Below are 24,981 nucleotides of genomic sequence, written 5' to 3' on the forward strand. Positions count from 1 at the left end.
GTCTCATCTCATCTACGTTTTTCCGTCAAAGAGAGGGCTTGGACACGCTTCCTAACTATTCAAGGAATCAGACCTCTTGAAAATTCGTCAGCTCCTCACACATTATATTAGTATAATATAATTATACCTTGTACAGATGATGTTACACTGTATGTAAATGACGTTACACCTTTCGAAACCGTTCCAGCCTCGAATTCTATTAGTATAATTCGTCAGCTCCTGACACACTACTGAAAATTCGTCACTCAAATATTAAATACTCAGTGTCTTTAAAGTAACATTTTTACCGTTTTAATTAAGCCTTAACTCACTAAGTGCATGGCTAGTATACAAATTCAATAAAATCACCCATCGTTTTTCGAGAATAGTTAGACGCCCGGGTAGAACGGGAACTAATTAAAACTAGTAGTAGTATTCAGAATTTCAGTCGTTTTAGTGTGACTCTTTGAATTTTGAATATTAAATTGTGGTGTATTTACCATTACTGGTCAGCTAGTGAGCGAGAGAGGTGAAATTGGGCCTGCAAAACCTCAACGGTGTCGGAGACACGTGATGAATGCATTCAATATTGACAACGCCAATGGGATTGGAATCGGGGTTAGGTACCAAATTGTTAACGGGGGAGGAAAACATTCAATATTGACAACTGTCTAATGTAATACTATATTGTAATGTTGCGCATCTGGACATCTCTTTGAAGATATTTTAGACCCTCCCTCAAGAGTCAAGACACATGGTCAATAATGCTCGCTGCCATTTTTCTATCATTTACTAGCACTAGACTAGTATAACTTGCGTATTTTCAGATCCGCTCAAGCATATTTTGTCTGTAAGGGAAAAAAAAAACTACAAGATAACGTTAATCAACTCCTCATCATATGCAAAGTAGCAGAGCTCCTGCATCTTTCTGTAAAGAGAAAGAAGTTGGCCAAACATTTTAGGGAGAGAAAGGGCAAATAGACCGACGAGTCTGCGTTCCGTTGTTCATTGCTTTTTTATAGAATGAACTTTTCAACTAGTATATATTTGTGAATTAGATTTCATACTTCCATTGCTACTAATTATCAGTTTCCAATTGCTTCAACCTGCCATGGAATTGGGTAGGGGTGTCAACGGGTCGGATTTGGACCTCGGACCTGACCCGAATCGGATAAATTTTTCCGGGCTTGGATTGAAAAATAATACCGATACCCGGATCCGGATTCGGACCCCCTTTATTCTAATAAAAAAGAATCGGATACGGAATATAGGATTTCGACCCATATTCGACCTGAATCCGAACAATATATTAATAATTATAAAATATAAATATTTCTAAATACATTATTTTACCAAATTAATAATTTAGTAGTGATTTTGTAGATTGATTTGTGGTTAGTTTTGGATTGACTATTGCGAATTATTTGTGATTTAGTTTTGTAATTTGATTTGTTTAAGTTTGTATATTGGATTTGTGATTGGTTTTGAATTTAATTTAAAAACATTTAAAGTTGGACCTTTTAGTCATGGACACGACCCGAACCCGTCAGACTTAATTGGATATACAAGCCAGATCCGAATCTACTACATAAAAACGGATTCGGGTCACATCCGGAATTTTCAATTCCAACCGGGTTGACACCCCTAGAATTGGACAGCTATCGCTAAGTTATTAGTTTAGGTAAAGGTAAGGGGACATCTGCACGATTCTAAAAAGTTAGGGATCACAACAAAACAAACTTGAGCTGCTTGTGAACTGTTTGATGAAAAACTCGTGTATTTGAGCTAGACTCTGTCACTCATATTAAAAATTGCAATGCTCTAGCTTTTAATGCCTTAACATGGCGAAAATTTACATTCTCTTCGTAATGCTGAAGGAAATATACATTGGGATGACGCATTTTCAACAAATTAAGCGGCAAGACAGGTTCAGGCAGCATACGGTAGGTGATAAGGGAATTGGGATGTTGTCACTCAAATATGATATCCACTTTCTTCTAATTCAGATCAGAAAAGAGAGTTACCAAGTACTAGTAGATAAAGATGGATATGCAGCATGTGGTGTTAAACGCCTTTGGGTCCATGAATGATCCCGCACGGGTGACGGGCCATCATAACAAGCAGAACAACTGGGCTGGGAAACTCGGAGAAGCTGAAAAGTTGAACCCACGAAAAAACTAAAGAACTCGGTCTCTCTCTCTCTCTGCTGTTAGCAAGATTTGCCCGGGGGCTCAAATTCAATTCAATGCAGCTCCTGCGCCCTCCTCAGTCGGTCACCTTGACTAATGACGTTGCACTTCCATGTGGGTTGTCGACAAAGAGGCCATTGTTTTTACGTGGTCAGGTAGCGAAACTCGGGTCTTCTAATATTGTGAGATGCCCAGACGGCCAGACGCTTAAACCCATTCATGTCAGAATCAGACCTCATGCTTCAGGTACAAATCCTACTACTAACTTCCCTTTCAAAAATTGGAATGTGGCACTGTAATGCTTTGTCTAGAGTGTGGTGGCTTGGCAATTGATGGGATAGGGGAATTTTATATTGCGGAACTGCAGGACGATAACAGTCCAATCCCTCGGTTTAAGACCGTTTGAAAGTTATCCTTAGCTTCGTCGTGGTTCCTCAATTGCTCCCGGATTTTGAATTCAATCTGGAGGCCAAACAATTCTGAATTGATCATCGTTTTTCTCTGGTTCCAGCCATATATGGTGGGATGGGTCTTCCCCTGCTTGGATGACTTGACGTGAGAAGAATGTTGCTAACATCTCATTTTTCAACTCCAAGATTACTTGAAAGCAAAATAGTTTGGCAACTTAAAATTTGTGTGAAGGGCATTTGCCAGTGGCCGCTAAACTTCAATACTGACCATTTAGGAATTTCAACTTTTCACGTTTTAGACATTTGCTTGCTGATCAACTTATGATTTTGCATGGTGTTTTTACTTTGTTGTAGCTGCCTTTCGAGGAAAATGGTATTATTATGCTGAAATTTAGTCGCAGACTCTTGTAGAATTCACTACGCAACATGATCTTGGATAGCTAAGTTTTTCCAAATAATATTTCAGTTGCATCGTAAACATATTTTCTACCTCACCTTTTTATATTTCCAGCCACCTTTTTATCTCACATACATCGTATCATAAAGAGTACTACAGTAATTATTTCAAATAATACTCCATCCAAACGCACTCAGCGTTTCATTGTGTATCTTTGAATTTGGCACCCGAATGTATTTGATGCTGCTTTTCTTGCGGTTACTTGCTCGAATGTATTTGATGCTGGAAGATAGAAAGTTTTGCAGGCCTAGTTGAATGCTAGGCCCTTGAATTATGTTAAAGCAGTGCTTTGCAAATCGGTCGTATGCACTCTGCATTAGCTTCTACTTACTGTATATTAAGGGCCAATTTGGAAAATAATCCTTAATGTTGTTTAAAACACGTGGGGTTTGGAAAACATCGAAATGAGACTTAAATGAGTGGACAAAGCATATCGTAATTAGCTTGAATGATGGATTTACTTACTCATAAAGAAATGAGTTTCGTTTCTGTCTGTTTCCGTATATTTGCTTCTCTCTCTTACTGAAGTGGAAATGGTTGTCCTAGCACGTATCTCTTCACCTTACTTTAATCTGCTTTTGTGTTTCTGCAAAGTTGCTGTCAAAGTTAGTGTAAAGACTGCAGAATCCGCCCCATCGGATGTTGTCTTGAAAGATGGAAATCTGATTTTTGTCGCTGGTGCAACAGGGAGAGTTGGGTCACGAACTGTAAGGTTGACTTTTATTTCTCTAACTACTAAGTACAAACTAAACAGACTAAACTTCTGCTTCTAAAAGTACCAGAAACCAAAATTTTGCTGCAGGGAGCTCTTGAAATCAGGAAGTAGAGTTCGAGCTGGTGTTCGAAGTGCTCAAAGAGCTGAATCTCTTGTGCAAGTATGATCTCGATGATAACTACACAGTTAGTTGACTCCTAGTCTTGTGCCAATGAGTATGATTGTAATATAATAGTACTACTTTCTTTCCTTCAGAGTGTCCAACAGATGAAGTTTGATGCTGCTGAAACTGGATTAACGCCACGTAAGATGAAATTTTTAGTAGTATCAGTCGTCTCTTGAGTGTGTGGTCTTATCTATGCTCTCAATCTGATTGATATGAAGAACTATCTATTTAAATGCATTTTCATGCATTAAGGGAATATGCTTCTGTAGAAAATCACATGTTCTTTTTGGTCTTTAGCCAGCCATAGAGAGGCTTGAGATTGTTGAGTGTGATCTAGAGAAGAAGGATCAGATTGGTCCGGCACTGGGGAATGCCTCAATTGTCATATGCTGCATCGGTGCCAGTGAGAAGGAAATATTTGATATTACTGGTCCATATCGAATTGACTATCAGGCCACCAAAAACCTTATTGATGCTGGTAAGGCTTTTTGGCCTCTGTGCTGGAGCTTCCTTTTAATGTCAGCTTATCGTGCTATTAAACTGACATCGATGGAAGCTGAAACTGAAGTGACGGCATGGTAGATAAGATTAATATTCCGACAAAACTTCTTTGGTCACACTAAAATGTAGTTGTAGAACAGAAGAAAAATATGTTTGATTTTCTTGATGCATGTTGTTTAACCAGCTGTATGGCAACTCAAGAATTTGACTTCTGCTTGTGAAAAAATTAAAGGGTCTTAACTCATGCATGGTTGACTAAGTTTGATCTCGTTCCTATCTTGTTTGTATTGATTAAGTTCATTAATTGGAGATTTTGTTGGAGAGTAGTACTTGTTCAGAAAAGGCAACCAGGTGAATGCTGAAGAATTTGTATTCTCCTGCAATTTTGATGTTTCATCTATTAGTATTTCCCATGGAGTTTAAAGGAAAAAAAAGGCTAAAACTGGTTTTCTCTGCAGCAACCATTGCACAAGTTGACCACTTCATTTTACTGACATCTCTTGGAACAAATAAGGTTGGATTTCCTGCAGCTATTTTGAAGTAAGTAGTCTTAACGTTCTTGATTTGCATGGAAATTTCTGTGTTACTGTGGATATCAACACGGTAAAATCTGTTTCGCATATTTTACTTTTTGACAGTGCTCTGTTTTTTTTTTTATTATTTTTATTTTTAAAATTTTTCCCAAAAGCTTGTTTTGGGGAGTCTTGATCTGGAAAAGGAAAGCAGAAGAAGCTCTGCTTGCCAGTGGACTTCCATATACTGTAAGATCTTCTGGAATACATGTACAGAACAACAGTGATGTAATTTCTTTTTTAATACCTCAACTAGATTTTGCTTCTCCTTGCATATTTCTTATTTCAGATAGTTCGACCAGGAGGGATGGAGCGGCCTACTGATGCTTTCAAGGAAACTCACAATATAACTGTTTCACAGGAAGACACTTTATTTGGTGGTCTAGTGTCAAATCTTCAGGTTATCTTCTTATTATCACAGTTCTGAATGAAAAATTTAGCTTTGTCAATGATCTTGTTAGAGGCTTCCTGCTTGAGATACCTGCTTCCACTTGGTGGAGACCACCTTGTGGCCAGACAAAAGCAAACAACTAATTTGTATTGGTAACAAAGATACATGTGACCAAGGCTGTGCCGTGTAGTCTAAATTAGTGCAAAGGTGCTATTGCATTGGAGATCCTAGTGTAACTAACCAAGTTTTTTGTGCTTCAGTTATATTAATACACTAATGCGGAGAGCCCTACCTAGCCCAGATATTAAGAAGCCACAACTACCTTCTTTTGAACTGAGATATAATATGTCTCATGAGGGGTCTTTGTCTTCTCAAAATTGCTGGACTTAGTTATACTGTCTTAAGTTGCAAATTATATGAACTTACTTAATGATACTTTGTTTCCTGATCAATAGTCAGTTGTACTAGTAGAAACTCAAGATTTTGTGCTTTTGAACCAAAATAACATCAACTTATACTGTCAGGTGGCTGAACTTATGGCTTTTATGGCAAAGAACCGCAGCCTTTCATATTGCAAGGTGGTGGAAGTAATTGCAGAAACTACAGCTCCATTGACTCCCATGGGGGAGCTCCTTGCAAAAATTCCATCCCAACGTGCTGAAGTGTTCTCGCCAGGGGTAACATTATTTATTTCTTGCTGAAGATTTGGCAGTTGCTGCTGCATAACAATCATCATACATAAAAAGGCAAAAAACTTGTATGGCCATTAAATTATTTGCATCACCTACTCTTTGGCCACTAGACTATTTTCATTTTCAAATCGGCAGCTCAACTTCTAATATGGTACATTAGTGATTCCATCCAATGTTGGGGTTAAATCAAATGGCAATGACTTTCACGCATAGGTTATCTGATGTGCCTGATAGAGTTAACCACAAATTTAATGGAATGACCAAGAAGTATGTCATTCTAATAGTTGCATAGGTGATTTGGAAACGACAATAGTTCACTGACCAAAAGTGTGCACACTAATAGTTTAGTGGCTGTTAAGGTAGTTTGCCCTACTTGAAATTAATAACTTCATATTCCTAGGTGTAAAGTAGATATTGTACCTTGATACTGCAGGCCTCAGGTTACTTCAATTGGCAATGGTTATTTCGTTCTGACTGAAGATGCACCAAAATTAAGAGAAACTCTTCTATGTAGTTGTTGCAATGTACATTGACTTTAATTCATGGTCTGCCTCCCTTTGATGAAATCTGTACTTTGGGCTTGTCTCTAGAAATTAGATGATGCAGTTGGACCTGGGACTGCAGCTACAGAAATTACCACTTCTGGAACTCCAAGCACTACTGTTGAAAAAGAAACTGTCCAACTAAAGGCTGCAGAAACGACGCCACTCTCTCCATATACTGCGTGAGCATGCAAACTGATATTTCATCGTGAATTATAATATTTCTCACCAAAATAAAAACTGTAATTTCCAACTTCCCGAAGCTATGAAGATCTAAAGCCCCCTACTCCTCCTACTCGAACACCAAGCACTACTTCTGTTTCCATCAAGGCAAGTATAGAGGCGACAAACCCAACAGTAGTTAACTCTTCTCCTCCATCTTTGAAAAGGCCATCCCTCATCACCTTTCACAATTCCATATGCCTTAACATCTGCTGTTATTCTACTTCTGATTCTTGTTGAAATTGGATTCCACTTATGTCATGGATAACTTTGGACCTCGGATCTATGTGAAGAAACTGCTGACGAGAATTTTGTGAATGGGAAACTATTTGTCCGAACTACTACCATATTGGCAAAAAATCATAGTTGAAGATTACCAAAGAAGGAAACCTGCATATGATCTTTCTTATGGAAATTTGAGGGTCTCCATGACCAAAGAACACCATCCATAATACGGAATTCTTTCACTTTTTCTAATGCTACATGAGGTGTACTAGGGTTAAGATGTTTATATATAATATGTGGTGTCAAACACTTGAGTTTTAGAAAATTGTCCGAAGTGTCTATGTGACAGGCTGACAGCACAAAATAAGCAAAATCTCCCTTTATTTATAATATCCTAGCATTGTGGATATGAACTGCTATTCGTGCTGAGTGCATATGAACTGCTTTGTCACTATTCTTCTTGTTGTAGTTTTGATGGTCTCAAACCACCTGCACGTCCAAGTCCATCTAGTATTTACACCAAAGTTTACCATGGTATGGGAGTACTTTAAGCCTTCAGGGTATGCTATAACACCTAAACAATAAGAACAAGCAATTTTATTGCCTAGTTTAGCTTGATAGCAGTTGACTTGTAAAAAGCTGTGCCTTTTTCCCTATGCAACATGTATGTTGATTTCCTTGTCTTCTGTCAGTTTCACTGATACGAGTCTATTTGCTAAATAACCGATTTTATTTATTTATTTATTTTTTACAGATATGAAGATTTGAAGCCACCCAGTTCTCCTAGTCCATCTCCAAGTGGTCCAAAAGAGGTACATGCCTCAAATGATATCCTGTCAGAACTTACCGGTGGCAATGATGTTGGCACAATCAACATTGGTGAGGAGAATTATCCCCAGAAATTGGCGTCTCGTCACTCGCCCTATCTTGTGTGAGTTGATAATACTCCATTTCCCTGCATGGAAGAATTGTACTGCTGTATCTACCTCTATTAAAAATCAAAATCTTCATCATCATGCAGACTGGGACCCCTGGTCAAGTTTTGATTATTACTGCTGTTTGACCTGTTCTCTCTTAATTTGCTGCATTATGTGAGGCTACATAATTGTTACACTGAGCTCCATTGCCTCCTGTCTAAAAATCCAAGTCTGTTTATCTTATTGTTGCTTCAGATACCCAGATTTGAAGCCCCCATCTTCACCATCTCCTAATGCACCTGTGTCATCTACAAGCAACGAAATGCTGCCGTCGATTGCAGATAAACTGGGAAATTGACATAAGCCTGCCAGAATTAAAGCAATCCCGCTCTGACCTTTCACCAGGTAAATCCGTTGTAGACTGCAAATGAGATCTATAAACTCTAATGACCCCATTTATGGCACTGAAGCTACATTGCGTCAGAGTCGAGTAATAGAGAAAAAAATTATTGTCAAATTGTATATGCAGCTGGGCTGAGAAGATCATTAAAACTGATAATTTTTCCCTCATCTATTGTTTCGGATATGCAGGTGCGATGACTTGAGGCCTCCAAGTTCTCCCATGCCATCTTCAAAGAATTTTTGAAACACAAACCATGGAGTTAACCATCTTGAGATTATATATGCTTTCTATGCTTCAGAATTCAGTCTCCCTTACCTCCTGTGCCCCGAGGGGGGTATCAGGTATGGGTGTTGTTGGAGGCGGGCTAGATAGTTTTGGCTGAGTGAGCCGCCAGTATGCCATCGTGATAGAGCTATTAAAGCAAAGATTATGCGCTGTCAGCTCATGAGAAACCAGCAATTTGCAAAGTCGAATTTTAGAATCACGAAATTGTACCTACACGCAAATAAACTTCCTTGTACTTGGAACTTATCAACAAATAGTCTGTATAACGCAAGTGATGAACTCTATCGGTATCAAAATTATGTAGAAACTAACAAAAACTCAGAAGGCACTCTTTTCATATATGCTTATACTATCAATAATTCGATAAAATTACTAGTTGTATTAATCTCACATCTCACACACAAGAGTATAATTTAAAAAACAGTAACATCTAAACTTCATAATAAACAAACTCGTATTTTTAGTTTTTTTATTTAAATTTTAAAATATGTTCTAATGACATATGGCGTACACATAACTTTTCCAAATTCATATTTTTTAGCAGAAATTTTGATAGTAACATTTTTATAAAAAAATTTGTGTAAGATGCGAATGTATTATTTTATTTAGTGCTATTATAGTAAATGTGGCGAAGATGGACAAAGTGTGATCATCCCGTAATTGAAGGGGGCAAAGAGCGATTAGCCTTTTTTTCCCTAGGTAATTACTAGGAATAAACAGAGTCTGTACAGCCTTCAATGATCTGTCTTTTGTTATCGCTTTTTGTCCTTGTTTATTGATTGGAAAATATTTTTATTATTTACACTTCATCTTTTATTATTTACGCTCCATCATTTATTTTATGATATGATCAATGATCTATTTTTTGTTGTTGTTTATTGATTGAGAAATGTTATTTGCACTCCATCTTTTATTATTTATACTTCCACCATTTGTTTTATGATATGATATAATAAATAAAAATTATATAATTAAAATGATAGTAATAATAATGTGATTAACAAAAATAGGGGTGGAAATAACATTTTCCTATTAATTTTCTTTCTTTTTTTAATTAGCACTACTGGAGAAGCCCTCGTCGGAGGTAATTTGGTCCTCCTCACCCTTTTCTTCTCCAAACGGGTTTTGGGTTTTTCTGTCCATTCTCCAATCTGCTAAAACCACGAAAATGGAAAATCTGAGCGGAAACCCGGTTGAATCCCATAAAGGTGACGTACTTCCTGCTTCCGCTTCCGCATATCTTGACCCTCACTACTGGTAAGTAGAGCTTTTCAACCAACACCACAAAGCTAGACCGAGAAATTTCCATTTGTGCTATGTTTCCTCACTGAAAAACGTCCTCCCTATTTATTTTTTTTAATTTTCTTTGGAAATTTAATATTTCAGGGACGATAGATTCTCTCATGAGGAACATTACGAATGGTTCAAAGATTACTCTCACTTTCGTCATCTCATCCTTGACCACATTAACCCAGCTTCTTCTGTAACCTCACTCTACTTGTACAAGTGTTTTTATCCCCCTAAAAATTGTTTGCAAATTACAATTGGGGTTTCTGAGCCAAGTATGCTGTACAGGTATTGGAGCTGGGGTGTGGAAACTCTCAGCTGTGTGAAGGGTTGTATGGAGATGGGATTACTGAGCTCACCTGCATTGATTTGTCACCTGTGGCTGTGGAGAAGATGAAGCAGAGATTAATATCCAAGGGCTACAAGGGTTTGTTGTGCTATTTTAACTTACTTGCATGAACCCTTTTCAAGTTCTTTTCAAGCTTATTATTTTGGTTGATTCTGCAAGGTAGTATGTTTCTTTTTGTCATTGTATAGGATATAGGTTAAAATCAATTGGGACAATCGCCAATGGAAAGGTGGAATTTAAGAATAAAGATTAGGAGTTGGACTTTTGGACCAAATTAGTTTATCTTTCTCGCTTCTTTCAAAGTAGAAAATTTTAGTGATAGGCTTACTTTTAGTGGTGACTCTCACAATGATGTGCTAGATATTAAGTATGAGACGTGCCGAATGCCGTGGAAATTGCCTCTTCTCATGCAAGTAAACCTATCTATGCTCAATTTTCAGCCCTCCTCATGCTTGTGGACTAGGCGGGGAATAGTGACAACGTATGTTTAGTTATGTTATTTGTTTAGCGATTTGCATCTGGTGGTGAATATTTATATTCCTAGATGGTTCATAGCATTAGGTGATTAATTATTTATATTGTTCTTTTTGTCATTTATCGTCAGATATTCAGGTGTTGGAAGCTGACATGCTGGATCTTCCATTTGCCAATGGGTCTTTTGATGTTGTTATAGAGAAGGGAACCATGGTAAGTTTAAAATTTGCAAAAGTTCTGATTTTTAAGCATTCTGGACGCTTTTCCTTCTTGTGTGGTTTGTGATATATCCCTGACTGTTCGCAGTAACAACGTATCCATGAAATTTTCAATTTGAAGGATGTATTGTTCGTGGACAGTGGTGACCCATGGAACCCACGGGTTGAAACAGTTGACAGGGTTATGTCAATGCTTCGACAAATTCATAGGGTCTTGAAAACTCATGGCACTTTCATTTCAATCACCTTTGGCCAGGTAGCAGGAACATGACTTCCTTCTCTCTCTTGCTCTGGCTTAGATAACAAACTTTTTGCTGATAACAACCTCTCAAGCTCTCTCTTTCTTGGGAGGATTGTGAGAAATGAAAATCTGATCGGTTGCTCTTGAATCTTACAGCCACATTTTCGTCGTCCTTTCTTTAGTAATTCAGAATTTACTTGGTCTACGGAGTGGAGAACATTTGGTGATGGATTTCACTATTTCTTCTACATCTTGAAAAAGGTCAGTCCTGCAAATGGCAATCTTGTAATTTGTTTGAGCCCTTTGTAAGCATGCCATTGAGAATACTCTTGTTTTCTAGAAAACATATTTGTGGCTTTTGTGTTATTCCAAGTGTTTTTGCATTCAACTGACTGACATGCTTCTATCTCTGCTACTACTTGAATACTTGCGATAAAATTGGAGGTACGTAAGCCTTCTTGATTACAATTAGGCATCAAAATAGAGGGGTTGCCCCCCCCCCCCCCAAAAAAAAGCACATAAGAGTGTGAAGTCTCTCCTGGAAACGTGAGTGATCAAATAGTGAATTGCAGGGGCACAGGATGTCAGAGAGTGCTGAATGTACTGAGAGGATCGACATGCCATCTATATCTCCTTACCACGATGAATTAGATTCTGAAGACTACATTTTCCGGACTAACATTGATGATGCCTAAAGTCTGGGGTGAGTTGAAGCGTTTCTTATGCTTTCATTTTCCGGACTAACATTGATGATGCCTAAAGTTTGGGGTGAGTTGAAGCGTTTCTGATGCTTCTTAAGTTGTTCTGACAACCTTCTTTGCTTCTGCATATAATTGGAGAACAAAGAGAAGAATGTGACAAGCTTTTGGTGATGATAGCAACAGAATTCAACACTAATTTGTGCAAGAAGTGCCTTTGTATCATGTCGGCAGTGTTTTAGGCTACCTCTTTATTGTAGTTCCCCCTCGTCTCACAAAATTTTAGCTGCAAAAGGGAAGACGCACAAGTAATCTGGCCGTGCAGGGTGTTGCTTGTTTCCAATGTCTCTAAGCATACATGATTAGTGACTCAGTCAATTAGGTATAAACCACGAGAACGGTCATGCCTTTTACTCAAAGCTGTTGGATGAGTCATTCTTATTGCCGAAGCTATCATCCTGTTTTCCCACTTTTTGATGGCCAAAGCTATCATGATCTTTTAGAGACTTTTTCTTTAAGCTCCTTTTTTCCTCCCTCTTTTTTAGCTTTCTTTATAAGTGGCAAGCATAGCCTAGGGAGATAGGGTTGATTCCTACAATGAGAAGGAAAATGGCTTCTGGTCAGCTGTCTAATAATGTAGTGGCTTCTAATTCTGCTTCTTGCATTAGTATTGCCAATTACGTCCTAGATAGGTGTTGGTGGTATGGAAAATCTTAGAGGATGTATCCGAGCGGGCAGGAATCCTTAAAAAGGTCCAATTTCACGAATTGGTGTAATGGCTTCTTGGTAAACATGATTGTTGGAGCCTCCGGCGTTTCTTTAAAAATGTACCAGATTTAGGAACTTGTTTGGGGATCAGCACTGGTATTGTGGGGTGTCCTACATTTAATAGACCATTGCTACCTCTGTTTGGTGAACTTTATGTCATTTAGCTGATGTAGCAAACTTGATATGTAATGAAAAAGCAACTAGTTACGCCTTTAAGGGCAAAGCAATAATTAAATGAGGCTTGCACATCTAGCTTTTATTGGACCAGAAAAGACCGAAAGTCATCTACAACGAAAATGGACAAAATTAAGGAAAAGCAACCAAAGGTCATCTACGAGAAGAAAAGCAAGAAATTGATAGATCTACAACGAAAATAGAATTAAGGAAAGGCAACCAAAGGTTATCTACAACAAGATAAGACAGGAAATTGATAGAACTGCAGCGAAAATGGACAAAAATAAGGAAAAGCGATCTACAATGAAAATGGACAAATTAAGGAAAAACGGCAACCAAAGGTCATCTACAACAATAGACGACAGAAAATTGATAGATCTACAATGAAAATGGACAAAATTACGGAAAAAAAGCTAAAGGAAAAATGATGCACAATGCAAATAGACAAAATTGAAGGAAAACAGCAACCAAAAATTATCTACAATGAAAAAACAAGAAATTGGCGCTAGAGGAAGGGGTTGAACCTTCGACCTTGTGGTTAACAGCCACACGCTCTAACCGACTGAGCTACTCCAGCGCTCCGTGCGAACGATTTTTGCCTTTATATTATTGTTTTGCACAATCCAACACTTCATTTTTCTCTTGAAAGAACGTCCAATAAAATTAGATCCATCAAAGAGTTGTTGAACTTTATTCAGACAATTATGTACCGGTTCTTATGGGCACAGCCGCCAATTAATAAAAAATATTAAAATAATAAAATTATTTTTGTTAGGAAGTTGTAGTTTAAAAGGATTTGACTATGCCAAATAAGCGTTTTAATATTTTAGAAGGGTGATAGATTACTTTGGAGAAATAGTAGTTATGTCAACGGTTATAAAGATGTTACAGGGAAGTAAACAGTTAAAATTATGAAGTTGTCTTTAGTAATAAAGTTATATTTAGCAATATATTAAGTGACACATTTTTTGTTTTCATCAACGTCTCCCTCTAATTTTACACCAATCTCAAGATTCTCACTTTATATACAAGGCCTATTTGGTAAGTGAATTTTATGAGTAATTATAGAAAAACTTTGTATAAAACTTTTTTTTTCTTTTTCCTTTCCTTCTTCTTTCTTTCTTTTTCCTTTTCCTTGCTCTATTCTTCTTCTTCCCCACCCAGCCACTAATCTTTCTTCTCACTCTCTCCCTACTATTGGCCGCTAGCGTAGGCACCTTCGCTAGGGATTAGTGCTGGTAATACTTTTTTTTTTTTTGCTTTTTTTTCTTTCTCCTCCCTCTCCTCCTTCCTCCACCATTTATCTTCTCCTCCCGTCTCCTCTCTTTTGCCACATTCTCCTTTTCTCTCATCTCCTTCCCTCTCACATGATCTGGTCGTTCGATGAGATCATGCGGGGGGGGGGGGGACAAAGAGGAGGGAGAAGGTGGCTGGAGAGAAGGCAGGAAAGGGTGGATGAGAAGGAAGGAATAGAGGAAGAAGGAGGAAAGAAAGAAAAAAAAATTAAAAGGGCGACAATTAGCACTGGGCGGTGGTGGATGTGGTAGTGGGTTGAGGTGGGGGGAAGAAGAAGAAGAAAGAAAAGAAAGGGAATTTTTTGCACTTTTTTTGGGTATTTTGATGTGTGAATTTTAAAAATTTTGAAGAATTTTTTTATGTTGTTGTAGTTAAAATTGTTAAAAAACTTATAGAAAAATTTTTTGCCAAAAGTTTGTTTGCTAAACAGGCTATAGTATATATAAGTCCGGAGAGGAAATCTCAAATCTAACAAGAGAGAAGTAAGAAAACAGAAGATTTGAGAGTCAAATAAAAAAAAATTCACTGAATCTTGGGGACTTTTTATTAGTTTTATTTCTTTATAGTATAAATGAAAGAGTTTGAATTCAAAACCTCTCATTGAATATTAGCAACTTGATTATATATTTTGCTGCGCGAATTTGTGCTTTACTTTCATGTTCAATGCAATTATTAGGGCATATTCTCAGTTGATTTTAGAAACTTAATTTTAGTTTTAAATATTCAAAAAGCTATTTTGTTTGTGTTCTGAATTGATTTTCATAATCCGATTCTAGTTTTTGTTGGGTCCAAAAAGATGAAAATTAGAAGTATGTCCTGAACTACTTTTAGATTATGATTCTGGCCTTTTTTTCATATAGACAAAATTATCTTTCAAAGTTTAATATAATTAGTAAACTACTTAAAGGCTAGGCAAATTTTTTTCCCACGTATCTCTATCCATTTTTTTCCCACTTAAATACGATTCTCATCCTATTTTCCAATTCATCAAGGCCTTCCTTCTTGGTTTCTCTTATCCAACACTTAAATTTTCACAAGAGAAATAACTAATTATATGGAAAAAAAAAAAGTTAGCTAGAAAAAGCCACTTATATAGCACATAAGGGCAATTTGGTCATTTTATTTTCAAAAATCAGCTTTTTAACTTTTTTGAGAACACCCATGCATTTAATAAAATTGCTTTTCTAATTAAACGAGAACATGTGAGTTACTTTAAAAATCTGATTTTTAAGAATTAATTATATAAAATGAGCTTTTATAAAATCAAAATCAATTGAGAACAAGCCCTTATTGTATAATTAAACGATGCACGCCCATACATCGAAAATAAGGAAAAAGAAAAAATCACACTGATGCACAACAAAAGTTGTAAATGGAGGTGAATACTAAATTGAGCACTTTCAAACTTTTGGAATTAAGGATGATACAACATAATTTGGCAAATGCTTTTAGATAGGGTGTAGATAATTCTTTGGTCAATTACATCATGTAGCATCAAGAAGCTTTCATAGAGTTTTCTCAACTTCCTTCATGTTATCTTGGCCAACCCCCACCCCCCCACCCCCCCCCCCCCCGGCGGCCCCACAAAAAAAAAAATCCTTCATGTTATTGTTCATAATTTTATTACAAATTGCTTCCTACAGCAAAGCGGGTTGGCCCGCTGAAAGTTTGACTTGACCCATTACAAGTCCTTTTCATTTCTTTAAATATTTCTTTTAATTATCATAAAATTTGAGAATTTTTTTTCCTCCTCCTTTCGTTTTAATTCTGGGGAGGCAGGTTGGGACTTAGAGCCTTGAGGGGCAACCTTCCACCACACTCTTACCTTAACGACGTCGTTAAGCTTAGATTTTACCGTTTGTTTTTTTGCAATTAACCTGCATGAGCTGCCTCCCCATCGTCAGTTCACCGCAAAAAGGCAATGAGAGAAAACTCCCCCTTCTTCACTTTAGAAAACTACGCAGCATATTTCCTCTCTCCTCCCGCCGGCAGCCGCGACTGCCTAGCCGGAAATCCACCTCGATCTCGCCGTTAACAGCGATTATTTCTCTCTACTAGCCGATCGCACTGGTTAAATTTGTCTAGCACGATCAACCTATTCATTCTCTCTCCTGCTATAAATAATTTGATACCTACATATATACACAAGCTAATTGATGGAGGATTGGATGAGTTGTGAAGAAGATTACGACAGTTCTGATCGAGAATCGCCGGACGGATTCGAGAACGAAGATTCTGACTCCCACTGGATGCCGTTTAAAGGCCCTTCCAGCAAGGTATATTTGCAAACAAAATTATTTGTTTTTTTGTTATTCCACTGAAAATTGAGTATTCTTCAGCATATTCATTGTTCCTTTTTATTTTTGTTTTGATTTTATCGTAGTTTTACATGACAATGAAGGAGAGGATTTTGCTGGTGAATTGAAAATTGTACCCTTCTTATTTTGTGCATCTTCTGTTCCTTCTTATTTATGTTTTATATACTTCGGGAGTACTTCCAGACCAAGACTTACTAATGGAGTTTATTTTCATTGGCAACTTAATTACCGTTTCGTTTTCTGCTTATTTGTTAATTAATAGCATTCTGAGATTTTTTTTTTTTAAAAAAAACTTTCATTGTTTAAATTGTTTTTCTGGTTGAACTAATGGTGACTTGCACATTGTATACCACAATTTGGTTTGCATTTAATGAATCAGATTGCTGCATTTAAATGTATTACCACAATTGATAGTTTGGAATACAATGTCGTCAACCTGACCTTCCTCGCTGGTTTTGCAGGTAATCACGAAAGAGTCTCTCTTGGCTGCACAGGTGAGGAGAATATGAACTGATTCTTGTCTTATTTCTTCCAATGGTCGTCTTGCCATGTGTCAGTATGCAGCCTTGTTCCGGAATTTTGTCCTGTCAAACTGAGAGATTTAATGTTTGTACAGAAGGAAGATCTGCGAAGAGTAATGGAAGTGCTATCTCTACAAGAACATCATGCACGAACCCTGCTTATCCATTACCGATGGGATGTTGAGAAGGTCTTAGCAATCCTTGTGGAAAAAGGGAGAGCTTTGTTGTTTGCTGAAGCAGGTGTAACTGTGGGTGAAAATAAAGATTCTGATATGCCAGGATCTTCCTCTACAGTATTGTGCAATGTATGCATCGAAGAATTTCCTGGAAATGAGGTGACTAGCATGGATTGCGGCCATTGTTTTTGCAACAACTGTAAGCAATCCTTCTTTAAACGGTGCCAAAAACTTGATGGGATCTTTTAAAAATTCAGACATTTTTATGTATTCTTTTTGAAAAAAAAAGGTGACTCTACAATTTATTATCATCTTTTTATAGTCGAACATAGCCAAAAATGCCCTAGCCTAAGTCTAAGTATAGCCATTGATTGAAAGATACTTCTATTAAATAGGAAACAATTGAATTCTTATTCCAGGGATGCATTACGAATTTCCATTGTGGAAAATTATGGGCTAAATATCTTTGCCATTTTTTAAGTCAATTAGTTAATTCTTTCTTTTTCTTCATCCCATGATAACCTGTTGGTGCTTGCCACTTAGATTCCCCCTCCCCTTAGAATAGGATAGAGTAGGTTATAGAAATGTTATCATTGCGAAAAAAAAATGATAACCTGTTGGTTTTATTTCTGTTCTTCATAATTTAATCTGTCCCCTTTGAGCAAAATAACTTGTTAATTTAATGGCGCTCTTTGCAATGCTCCCACAAATAGTTTTTGATCTTGCTTTTGTTAGTTGGTTTTCATACTTTTTTTTCACATGCTAAAGCATATCAATTTATGTTATTTAGGTTGGACTGAGCATTTTATTGTGAAGATAAATGAGGGTCAGAGTAAGCGGATCAGGTGCATGGCACACAAATGCTTTGCTATTTGCGATGAAACTGTTATAAGAAATCTAGTTAGTAAGAGACACCCTGATTTGGCAGAGAAATTCGATCGTTTTCTTCTTGAATCATACATTGAAGACAACAAGATGGTCAAATGGTGTCCCAGTGTTCCTCATTGTGGGAATGCAATACGTGTTGAGGATGATGAGTTTTGTGAGGTCGAATGTTCGTGCAGCTTACAATTTTGTTTTAATTGCTTGTCAGAAGCACATTCACCTTGCTCATGCTTAATGTGGGAGCTTTGGACGAAGAAGTGTCGAGATGAATCAGAAACTGTGAATTGGATTACAGTCAACACAAAGCCTTGTCCTAAGTGTCACAAACCCGTAGAAAAAAACGGTGGTTGCAACTTAGTTAGCTGCATTTGTGGCCAAGCATTTTGGTGAGTTTTGTTTCTCATGCTTCTTTCCTATGGGTTCAAGTTGATACTTATAGTAACACGGAAATAGGAAAGCTCCTATTCAGAACCCAGTATATGCTTCATGTCATGTTATTGAATATGTATGTAGAAAATGTGTTCAAATTTTTAGATGGACACCGTGCTCTATGTTAATTCAGAGTTGAAGTAAAAGGGTTGACATTAATAATTGTTCTGTACATGTTGAAATTTTAGAGAAACCAAATTTGTGCTTCTATAGTAATTGTATGCTTTGCACTCTTGTATGGTATGTGTGTGGGGTAAATGTATGTGTGAACACTTTGCTCACATCCACTAGTGAATTTCTTTTGAGGCTGATTTGTGGTACTGTGTTGACAAAACCTGGAGAAATTTTTTGACGGACTTACTTTCATTGTCATTCAAACTCTTGATCCAGTTGGCTATGTGGTGGAGGTACAGGCCGAGACCATACTTGGTCCTCTATAGCTGGTCATAGCTGTGGTCGCTATAAAGAAGACCGGGAAAAAAAGGCTGAGCGTGCAAAGCGAGACCTTTATCGTTACATGCATTACCATAACCGTTATAAAGCTCATACTGATTCCTTTAAGCAAGAATCTAGACTCAGGGAGACTATCAGGGAAAAGATATCCAACCTGGAAGCAAGAGATTCAAGATTGAGAGATTTCAGCTGGGTGACAAATGGACTGTACAGGCTCTTTAGATCAAGGCGTGCACTTTCATTTTCATACCCGTTTGCTTTCTATATGTTTGGTGATGAATTGTTCAAAGATGAGATGACAAAAGAGGAAAGAGAAATAAAACAACATTTATTTGAGGACCAGCAGCAGCAGCTTGAGGCGAATGTAGAGAAGCTATCCAAGTACATTGAGGAGCCATTTGATGAGTACGAGGAGAAAAAGATTATGGACATAAGGATGCAAGTAATAAATATCTCTGTTATAACTGATACCCTCTGCAAGAAGATGTGAGTATGCCTGCTGAAAAGTCAAACTACAAAAAATTTTTCGAAAAAAAAGTTAAACAATCTGATGTTCTTTGCTTTTGCAGGTATGAATGTATTGAGAATGATTTATTGGGTCCTCTCCAGTTCTCTGTTCACAACATAGCTCCATATCAGTCAAAAGGCATTGAGAAGGCAGTAGAGCTTACCATTGGACGGAGCAGCAAAACCAATGTCAATCAACATCCAGAATCAGACAATCAGACAAATGGTAGGGGTGTGTTGACTTTTCTCTGCCTCATCACTTGGTACTTTGAAACTTTATGCTAGAACATTAATGATCATGGAATCCAGTTTTTGTAAACAAGAACATTTTGCCCGCATGTCACTGTAGAGTGGTTAATTGAGCTGGTAGCTGGTTTGGTTTAAATGGGACGTGATTGTTGGAAATTAGTTTGTTGAATACTCAAACGAGAATTCTTGATTACGTACACCACACTTTGATGGGTATCCTAATTTTTCTATGCAATATATTTGTGTTTACCAAGCTGTGAAACTAAAAGATATCAAATAGTTGAAAATGACAACCTCTTGTTCTGTGAATCTGCAGATTTTATTCAAATTTTAGGCAGATAAGAAATGATCTATGCTTTTCTTATGATGTTTTTGATGGGGTTGAGGAGCAAGCTTATTGCTAATAGAACAGAAATCCTGTATTAATATACTGAAACCAAGTTGCTTCAATGTCAAGCTTTTATCTTCATGTTTGTGAAGGCTTTCCTGCTGGTTTCAGGCATATAAACATTTTTTTTAAAGATTGCTTATACAATGACCTTTTCTTTCAAGGCACTGTTTTCAATTGTTTCTGCTATGAGAACCACATTTGAAAAAGGTCTGTATGATATCTATTGCATGTTTTGGTTGTTGAACATCTTTTTCCTTTTCCTATTTGCTTGTGCTTTATCGGGATTGTTTTTCCATGAAAAATGGGGATTCTGATACAGAATACTCGGGTCTTTAGCTAAAAGCAAACCAATCTATGAATATTAGCTTTTACTGACACTTGTGGCACATTTTGTAGGATGGAATACAGAATCAGATCAACCATCAGCCTCTGGGACCTCTGATGAGAGTGGATGTCCTTCAAGGAAGCGTGCCAGAAAGGGAAGCTTTGGTTGCAGCCTGATTGATCTTAACTTGCCGGCGGAGGCAATTGACAGGAATTAATCCTCAGTGGCTCTTTATATTGCAATTGTACAGCTCTAATTTAAACCGCAACTTCATCTGACTGAGATGACCATTCTGTGGGTGTGGCAAAATTACTCTGCCGCTTTTGTTTCTCTTAGTTTTGTCTGTTGAATAGTTTTGGGTTACTATTGAAGAGAAACCTAGGAACTGGACTGCTAAGCAACTTTCTCCTCTTGGAAAATCGTTATGGTGTACATAGCCTTTTAGCGGGGCTTTTGTTGGTACTGAATTGTGCATAGTTATTGGGATGCTTCTAAGACGGGAGTCGAGGTCGACCAATTTCTTATTGATTAATAATGACATTCAGAGATTCTTTCAATGTTTAATTGGGTACAATGATTGCTAACATAGTTTTGACAGTGGCCAATGCCTAAATTTCTCTTGGGAAAAGATGAACAAATTAAGTTGAACTGGCAATGGTTTATAGAGTTCTGGAGTCTGATTCATTCTAATAGTTAAAGTGGCGCCGAGAATATAATGGTTGTACGCCATTAGCCTGGAGCTATCGTTCTATCTTGCTCAATACGGTCAGGGTTTGAGTGATAAAGCTTTCAATTTAAGAAAAAAAATGCGAGTTTTCTGTGCACAATTTTCTTTAATTTTTATTCACTCAATCTAATTTTCCGGTCAAAGTAACGAAGAAACCTTTATAATTGTGACAAAAAAGGATGAAAATATTTGCACACCAGAATAACTGGAATTCATCGCCCGAGCTTCACTAACAAAAAATAATAATAATAAAGAAAACAAAACCAGAGAGGTGATCACTGATTGTAAATATGAATTAAATTAGTGTTATGGATTGGGCCCTGGAGAGTTGGAAAACTTTCGATTGAAAGGGAGAGGCCGGGGGGCAAATTCGTCACGTTTCGCAGAAAGAATCTCACAACTGAATTCTGTTTCTTTCCTCGGACAACTTTCCCGCCTCTGGTTTGTTAGAGCACTCTCCATTCTCCAATCTCCACTCCAGGTACGTGTCTATATATATATATAGAGCAAGTACAGTAGCTACGGAGGAGACTATCACCATTCTGCAATATTTTCTCTCTCTAGAAAACAAGCATGGCTGCAATCTCTCTGAAACAGAAACCTCTAGTCCTCGCCTTCGTCCTCTACCTCTCCATCTCCGCCACTACCTCTGCCTTCACCTCCTCCGCTCCTTCGTTCCCGCCGTCTGTAAATCAACCAGAGCTCCTAACTTACCCAACCACTCTCATCGCTTCCATCCTCTCCACTCTCGGCTTCCAGGAACTTTCCTCCGCCGCCGTGGACGCCAATCTCTCTACCTCCACTCCGATCACCATCTTCGCACCTTCCGATTCCTCGCTTCTTACCTGTCCTTCGTGTTCTCTCCCTCTCCTTCTCCAGGAACACGCCGTTCCAGGCCTCTACCCAAATCATTTCCTCCGCAACTTAGCTTTTGGCACCAAGCTCGAAACCCTAGCCTCCGAACACTGCCTCACCATCACCTCCTCCGCCGCTCAAAATGTCTCTACCAGAGTTGTTTTCGTCAATGGAGTTGAGATCTCGGAGCCGGATCTCTTCAACAATGGCGTCTTCTTGATTCACGGCTTGCGAGGATTCGTCTCTCATCTCTCCCCGCTCTCTTGCAACGTCGAGCGCATGACTACTCTCTCGTTTCCGCAGCCGTGGCTTCACAAGTCGCCGCTGTCGTCCATCATGCGCCTTATGCTAAAAGACGCCATTATCAGGCTCCGTTTCGGTGGCTACAGCATTGTTTCTCTCGCGCTGAAAGTTAAGTTCGGAGAATTATCCGAACTGAAGTCCATGACTGTGTTTGCTCTAGACGATATCTCCATCTTTTCCGGCGCTGGATATGCCTACCTCCACCATTTCAGGTTCCATGTGGTGCCGAACAGGAGGCTGATGGCGGCGGATCTGTTGAGCTTGCAAGCCGCGACTACTTTGCCGACCATGGAGATTGGTCAAAACCTGGTGGTGACGGCTGCCGGCGGTGGAGGCCAGTTCTCTCCAGTGAAGATCAACTACGTGAAAGTCACCACCATGGATTTGCTGCATAACAGCAGGATTGTGGTTCATGCTGTGTCAACGGCGTTCCCCCGCATGCACCATCATCTGTCACTCACGGACGGCGCTGCTGTTGAAGAGGCCTATCGTCCGCCGTGTGATATCTCCTTGGATGGTGGATTCTGTGAGGTGGCAGCTCCTGTGCCAGCTGGCATTAGATCAACGTCTGACATCATCGGCCGTTTGGATGATCGTGATGGTCTCTAGGTTCCTAACGGAAAACACTAGTTACAATAAGCAGCAGCATGACTTGTACATTTTTTACTGTCATGATATACGATCAGCTAGCTAGAATTTCAAGCAGCTTCTTTGCTGATCGTGTTGCAACAATGTTCTTATTCATTTCACCTGACTGTATGATAACTGATGATCATTTCGAGGGCTTCGTGTTCTTTTCCTTTTCCTTTTCATGACACAATCCACTACTCAAAATTCGTACAACTGAGATGATCCACAGATTACTAAATCATCCGTGCATTCAGAGTCTTCAACCGTAGGCAAGTAGTTTCAGATTGTTGTAACAAATTAGGTCCTGCTTCATGTGCATTCAGAAGAAGAATTAATTATTTTAAGTTAACCAAGCTCCTAGTAGGGAGACGGAAAAAGCAATAACATCATCTGTCCAACTTATTTATAGGTGTACCTATAATGAGGGAAATTCTTTCGTCGCTGCAACGCCGCTACCCGGGTTCTCAAACAAGCTACAGCATTCCGCGCCAAGCCGGCACACCGTAGCTACAAACAAAACAATCCAGATGGGGAAGAATATCACATAATTAATTGATCCAGCTACGTACTCTGCCCAGATAATTGTGGTAATATGTAAATTGCCGAGAGGTGTCAAAATTGGTGCCTGCCCGTTCAATAGGGCATCATCCTCACCCCAAAACCCTGAACAAAATTACTATTTTCAAGTATATTAAAGCTAGCATATTCAGGACAAGTCTTGTCTCAAGAGCTCCAGTACCAAATGGCCGGGCTAGCCATGCCAGCTGGTATAATTAACAGCTGATTGTCTACTTGCTTCACCCATCTATCACAACTCTGCTTTGGCCGCAGTAATGAAATTAACATACTAGTGATAGATCGCAACTCTTCTTTGGCAGGCTGTAGTAATAGGATTAACACACATATATATATATATAGTACTAATAAGGAGATGCAACAATAATCGCGAGTGAGAACTGAGAAGGCAAAACTTATCTTACTACTACTGATATAGTACTGTAGACTATTGCTATTGCATGACGGATAATTGGATGACATCCCATATTCGGATCTACTATTTATTATGTGGATAACAGCCCATGTAAGTAGTACTAATTTTCTTAGTCGGAGTACGTAAGTATAAATGCATGCTCGAGTCTATATGGTATATGTGAGGATGAAGGCCCTGTACGTGATGTGGAACAGACACTTGTGTACTTGTTGGCTTGCGAATTCTTGATTTTACGATTAAGATGATGATCGACTATGCGACTCGTACGTCAACATAATAAATCTATGGCTACATTTCACCTTCAAAGAAGAGAGACTTCAAAATCATGATTCTTCAATTACTATGTTCTATTGTGACAACGAAACAGTTAATTGCCAAAACTGAGTTGCCAATTATTTCAGTTTTGGGATGTTGTAATAGACATGCAATGCAACGGGCACAGTACCAGCCAGCAAGCAAAGCAAAGCCCCGTCAAAAAAGGGTCAAAAGTCTCTTCTTGTATTGTAGTAGTAGTAGTACAAGTACAAGGGGATTACCTGGGTTTAAGGTCCTCCAGCCGCACTTCCAGTTACCAATTGGCTGGATGGTGTTGATTTATGGACTCCACCTTAAATTGTATTTTGCATCAGGATTTCGATTACCTCTGAGTGTTAATCTAACTTAGTTGTGTTGTTTCCAGTGATTTCGATTGTTGAAAAAAGTATCGGGGGACTGATCGATTTTCAAGTATACTAACATGACACGTCACGCTTTTATTCACAAACGGACCCTACAAATTTACACTTTTATTGGCCCCATCCCCCGATCCGATCCCCGTGTTTTGGGCTTTTGGTCTGTTACCTATCCACTACGGTCCAATAGTTGAAACCATTTGTCATTAGGCCCCACAGTAGGAACACGTGTTCAAAAAATTTAGAGCCCATGATCACGATCACGTGTCGAAAGTCCATCTAACCCGTCGATCTGATGCCAGCTGGCACGGGATCTTCCACCTCACACATTCCGTCCTGCCCACCCAAATTACACCTGGACCCGGACCATTCAGCTTCC

The 24,981-nt window shown here is 38.4% G+C and overlaps 4 protein-coding genes and 1 non-coding gene across 12 annotated transcripts; 4 read left to right on the forward strand and 1 right to left on the reverse strand.

The window, feature by feature from the left end:
- The first annotated feature begins 2,105 nt into the window (after positions 1 to 2,105).
- Positions 2,106 to 8,937, forward strand: LOC113731332 (protein TIC 62, chloroplastic-like). Of its 2 annotated transcripts, XM_027256538.2 has the most exons (13): positions 2,106 to 2,414; positions 3,630 to 3,747; positions 3,838 to 3,910; positions 4,006 to 4,054; positions 4,218 to 4,394; positions 4,876 to 4,957; positions 5,106 to 5,178; positions 5,279 to 5,389; positions 5,905 to 6,057; positions 6,663 to 6,796; positions 7,816 to 7,992; positions 8,234 to 8,383; positions 8,570 to 8,937. In XM_027256538.2, exons 1-12 carry the CDS (start codon positions 2,225 to 2,227, stop codon positions 8,334 to 8,336), a joined length of 1,440 nt encoding a protein of 479 aa, XP_027112339.2. In that variant the 5' UTR covers positions 2,106 to 2,224; the 3' UTR covers positions 8,337 to 8,383; positions 8,570 to 8,937. The 2 variants fall into 2 exon arrangements, with proteins under 2 accessions (XP_027112339.2, XP_071935488.1); XM_072079387.1 differs by lacking the exon at positions 4,218 to 4,394.
- A 772-nt stretch (positions 8,938 to 9,709) lies between these two features.
- Positions 9,710 to 12,949, forward strand: LOC113731333 (uncharacterized). Of its 6 annotated transcripts, none has more exons than XR_003458528.2 (8): positions 9,710 to 9,923; positions 10,053 to 10,149; positions 10,242 to 10,380; positions 10,907 to 10,989; positions 11,116 to 11,250; positions 11,392 to 11,496; positions 11,816 to 11,938; positions 12,082 to 12,949. XR_003458528.2 is itself a non-coding variant. In XM_027256540.2 (8 exons), exons 1-7 carry the CDS (start codon positions 9,835 to 9,837, stop codon positions 11,928 to 11,930), a joined length of 771 nt encoding a protein of 256 aa, XP_027112341.2. In that variant the 5' UTR covers positions 9,710 to 9,834; the 3' UTR covers positions 11,931 to 11,938; positions 12,082 to 12,949. The 6 variants fall into 6 exon arrangements, 4 of the variants coding, with proteins under 4 accessions (XP_027112341.2, XP_027112342.2, XP_027112340.2 ...); XR_003458529.2 differs by having other exon boundaries at positions 12,087 to 12,949; XM_027256540.2 differs by having other exon boundaries at positions 11,808 to 11,938.
- A 429-nt stretch (positions 12,950 to 13,378) lies between these two features.
- TRNAN-GUU (transfer RNA asparagine (anticodon GUU)) lies at positions 13,379 to 13,452 on the reverse strand. The gene has a single exon. It is a non-coding gene; the product is annotated as a tRNA-Asn (tRNA).
- A 2,626-nt stretch (positions 13,453 to 16,078) lies between these two features.
- LOC113731335 (probable E3 ubiquitin-protein ligase ARI2) lies at positions 16,079 to 20,989 on the forward strand. 2 transcript variants are annotated; one of them, XM_027256543.2, is made up of 7 exons: positions 16,079 to 16,447; positions 16,951 to 16,983; positions 17,106 to 17,385; positions 17,977 to 18,457; positions 18,891 to 19,439; positions 19,523 to 19,686; positions 20,497 to 20,989. In XM_027256543.2, the coding sequence occupies exons 1-7, from the start codon at positions 16,328 to 16,330 to the stop codon at positions 20,640 to 20,642; spliced, it is 1,773 nt and encodes a 590-aa protein (XP_027112344.2). In that variant the 5' UTR covers positions 16,079 to 16,327; the 3' UTR covers positions 20,643 to 20,989. The 2 variants fall into 2 exon arrangements, with proteins under 2 accessions (XP_027112344.2, XP_071935489.1); XM_072079388.1 differs by having other exon boundaries at positions 16,097 to 16,447; positions 19,523 to 19,692; positions 20,497 to 20,887.
- A 490-nt stretch (positions 20,990 to 21,479) lies between these two features.
- Positions 21,480 to 23,097, forward strand: LOC113728654 (fasciclin-like arabinogalactan protein 21). The gene has a single exon (XM_027253036.2). The coding sequence runs from the start codon at positions 21,726 to 21,728 to the stop codon at positions 22,917 to 22,919; it is 1,194 nt and encodes a 397-aa protein (XP_027108837.2). The 5' UTR covers positions 21,480 to 21,725; the 3' UTR covers positions 22,920 to 23,097.
- The last annotated feature ends 1,884 nt before the right edge of the window (positions 23,098 to 24,981 follow it).

Source organism: Coffea arabica, chromosome 2e, assembly GCF_036785885.1.
Source record: "Coffea arabica cultivar ET-39 chromosome 2e, Coffea Arabica ET-39 HiFi, whole genome shotgun sequence".
Taxonomy (NCBI): Eukaryota; Viridiplantae; Streptophyta; class Magnoliopsida; order Gentianales; family Rubiaceae; genus Coffea; species Coffea arabica.

What these genes read in the sequence shown, in the direction of transcription:
- LOC113728654 (XM_027253036.2), top strand. Translation starts at nt 21,726, where the DNA reads ATGGCTGCAATCTCTCTGAAACAGAAACCTCTAGTCCTCGCCTTCGTC.
- LOC113731333 (XM_027256539.2), top strand. Translation starts at nt 9,835, where the DNA reads ATGGAAAATCTGAGCGGAAACCCGGTTGAATCCCATAAAGGTGACGTA. An exon ending in ACATTAACCCAGCTTCTTCT is followed by an intron (nt 10,150 to 10,241) that starts GTAACCTCACTC and finishes TATGCTGTACAG; the next exon opens with GTATTGGAGCTGGGGTGTGG. An exon ending in TTTCAATCACCTTTGGCCAG is followed by an intron (nt 11,251 to 11,391) that starts GTAGCAGGAACA and finishes TGAATCTTACAG; the next exon opens with CCACATTTTCGTCGTCCTTT.
- LOC113731335 (XM_072079388.1), top strand. Translation starts at nt 16,328, where the DNA reads ATGGAGGATTGGATGAGTTGTGAAGAAGATTACGACAGTTCTGATCGA. An exon ending in CCATTGTTTTTGCAACAACT is followed by an intron (nt 17,386 to 17,976) that starts GTAAGCAATCCT and finishes TATGTTATTTAG; the next exon opens with GTTGGACTGAGCATTTTATT. An exon ending in CAATCAGACAAATGGTAGGG is followed by an intron (nt 19,693 to 20,496) that starts GTGTGTTGACTT and finishes CACATTTTGTAG; the next exon opens with GATGGAATACAGAATCAGAT.
- LOC113731332 (XM_027256538.2), top strand. Translation starts at nt 2,225, where the DNA reads ATGCAGCTCCTGCGCCCTCCTCAGTCGGTCACCTTGACTAATGACGTT. An exon ending in AATCAGACCTCATGCTTCAG is followed by an intron (nt 2,415 to 3,629) that starts GTACAAATCCTA and finishes GTTTCTGCAAAG; the next exon opens with TTGCTGTCAAAGTTAGTGTA. An exon ending in GAGCTGAATCTCTTGTGCAA is followed by an intron (nt 3,911 to 4,005) that starts GTATGATCTCGA and finishes TCTTTCCTTCAG; the next exon opens with AGTGTCCAACAGATGAAGTT.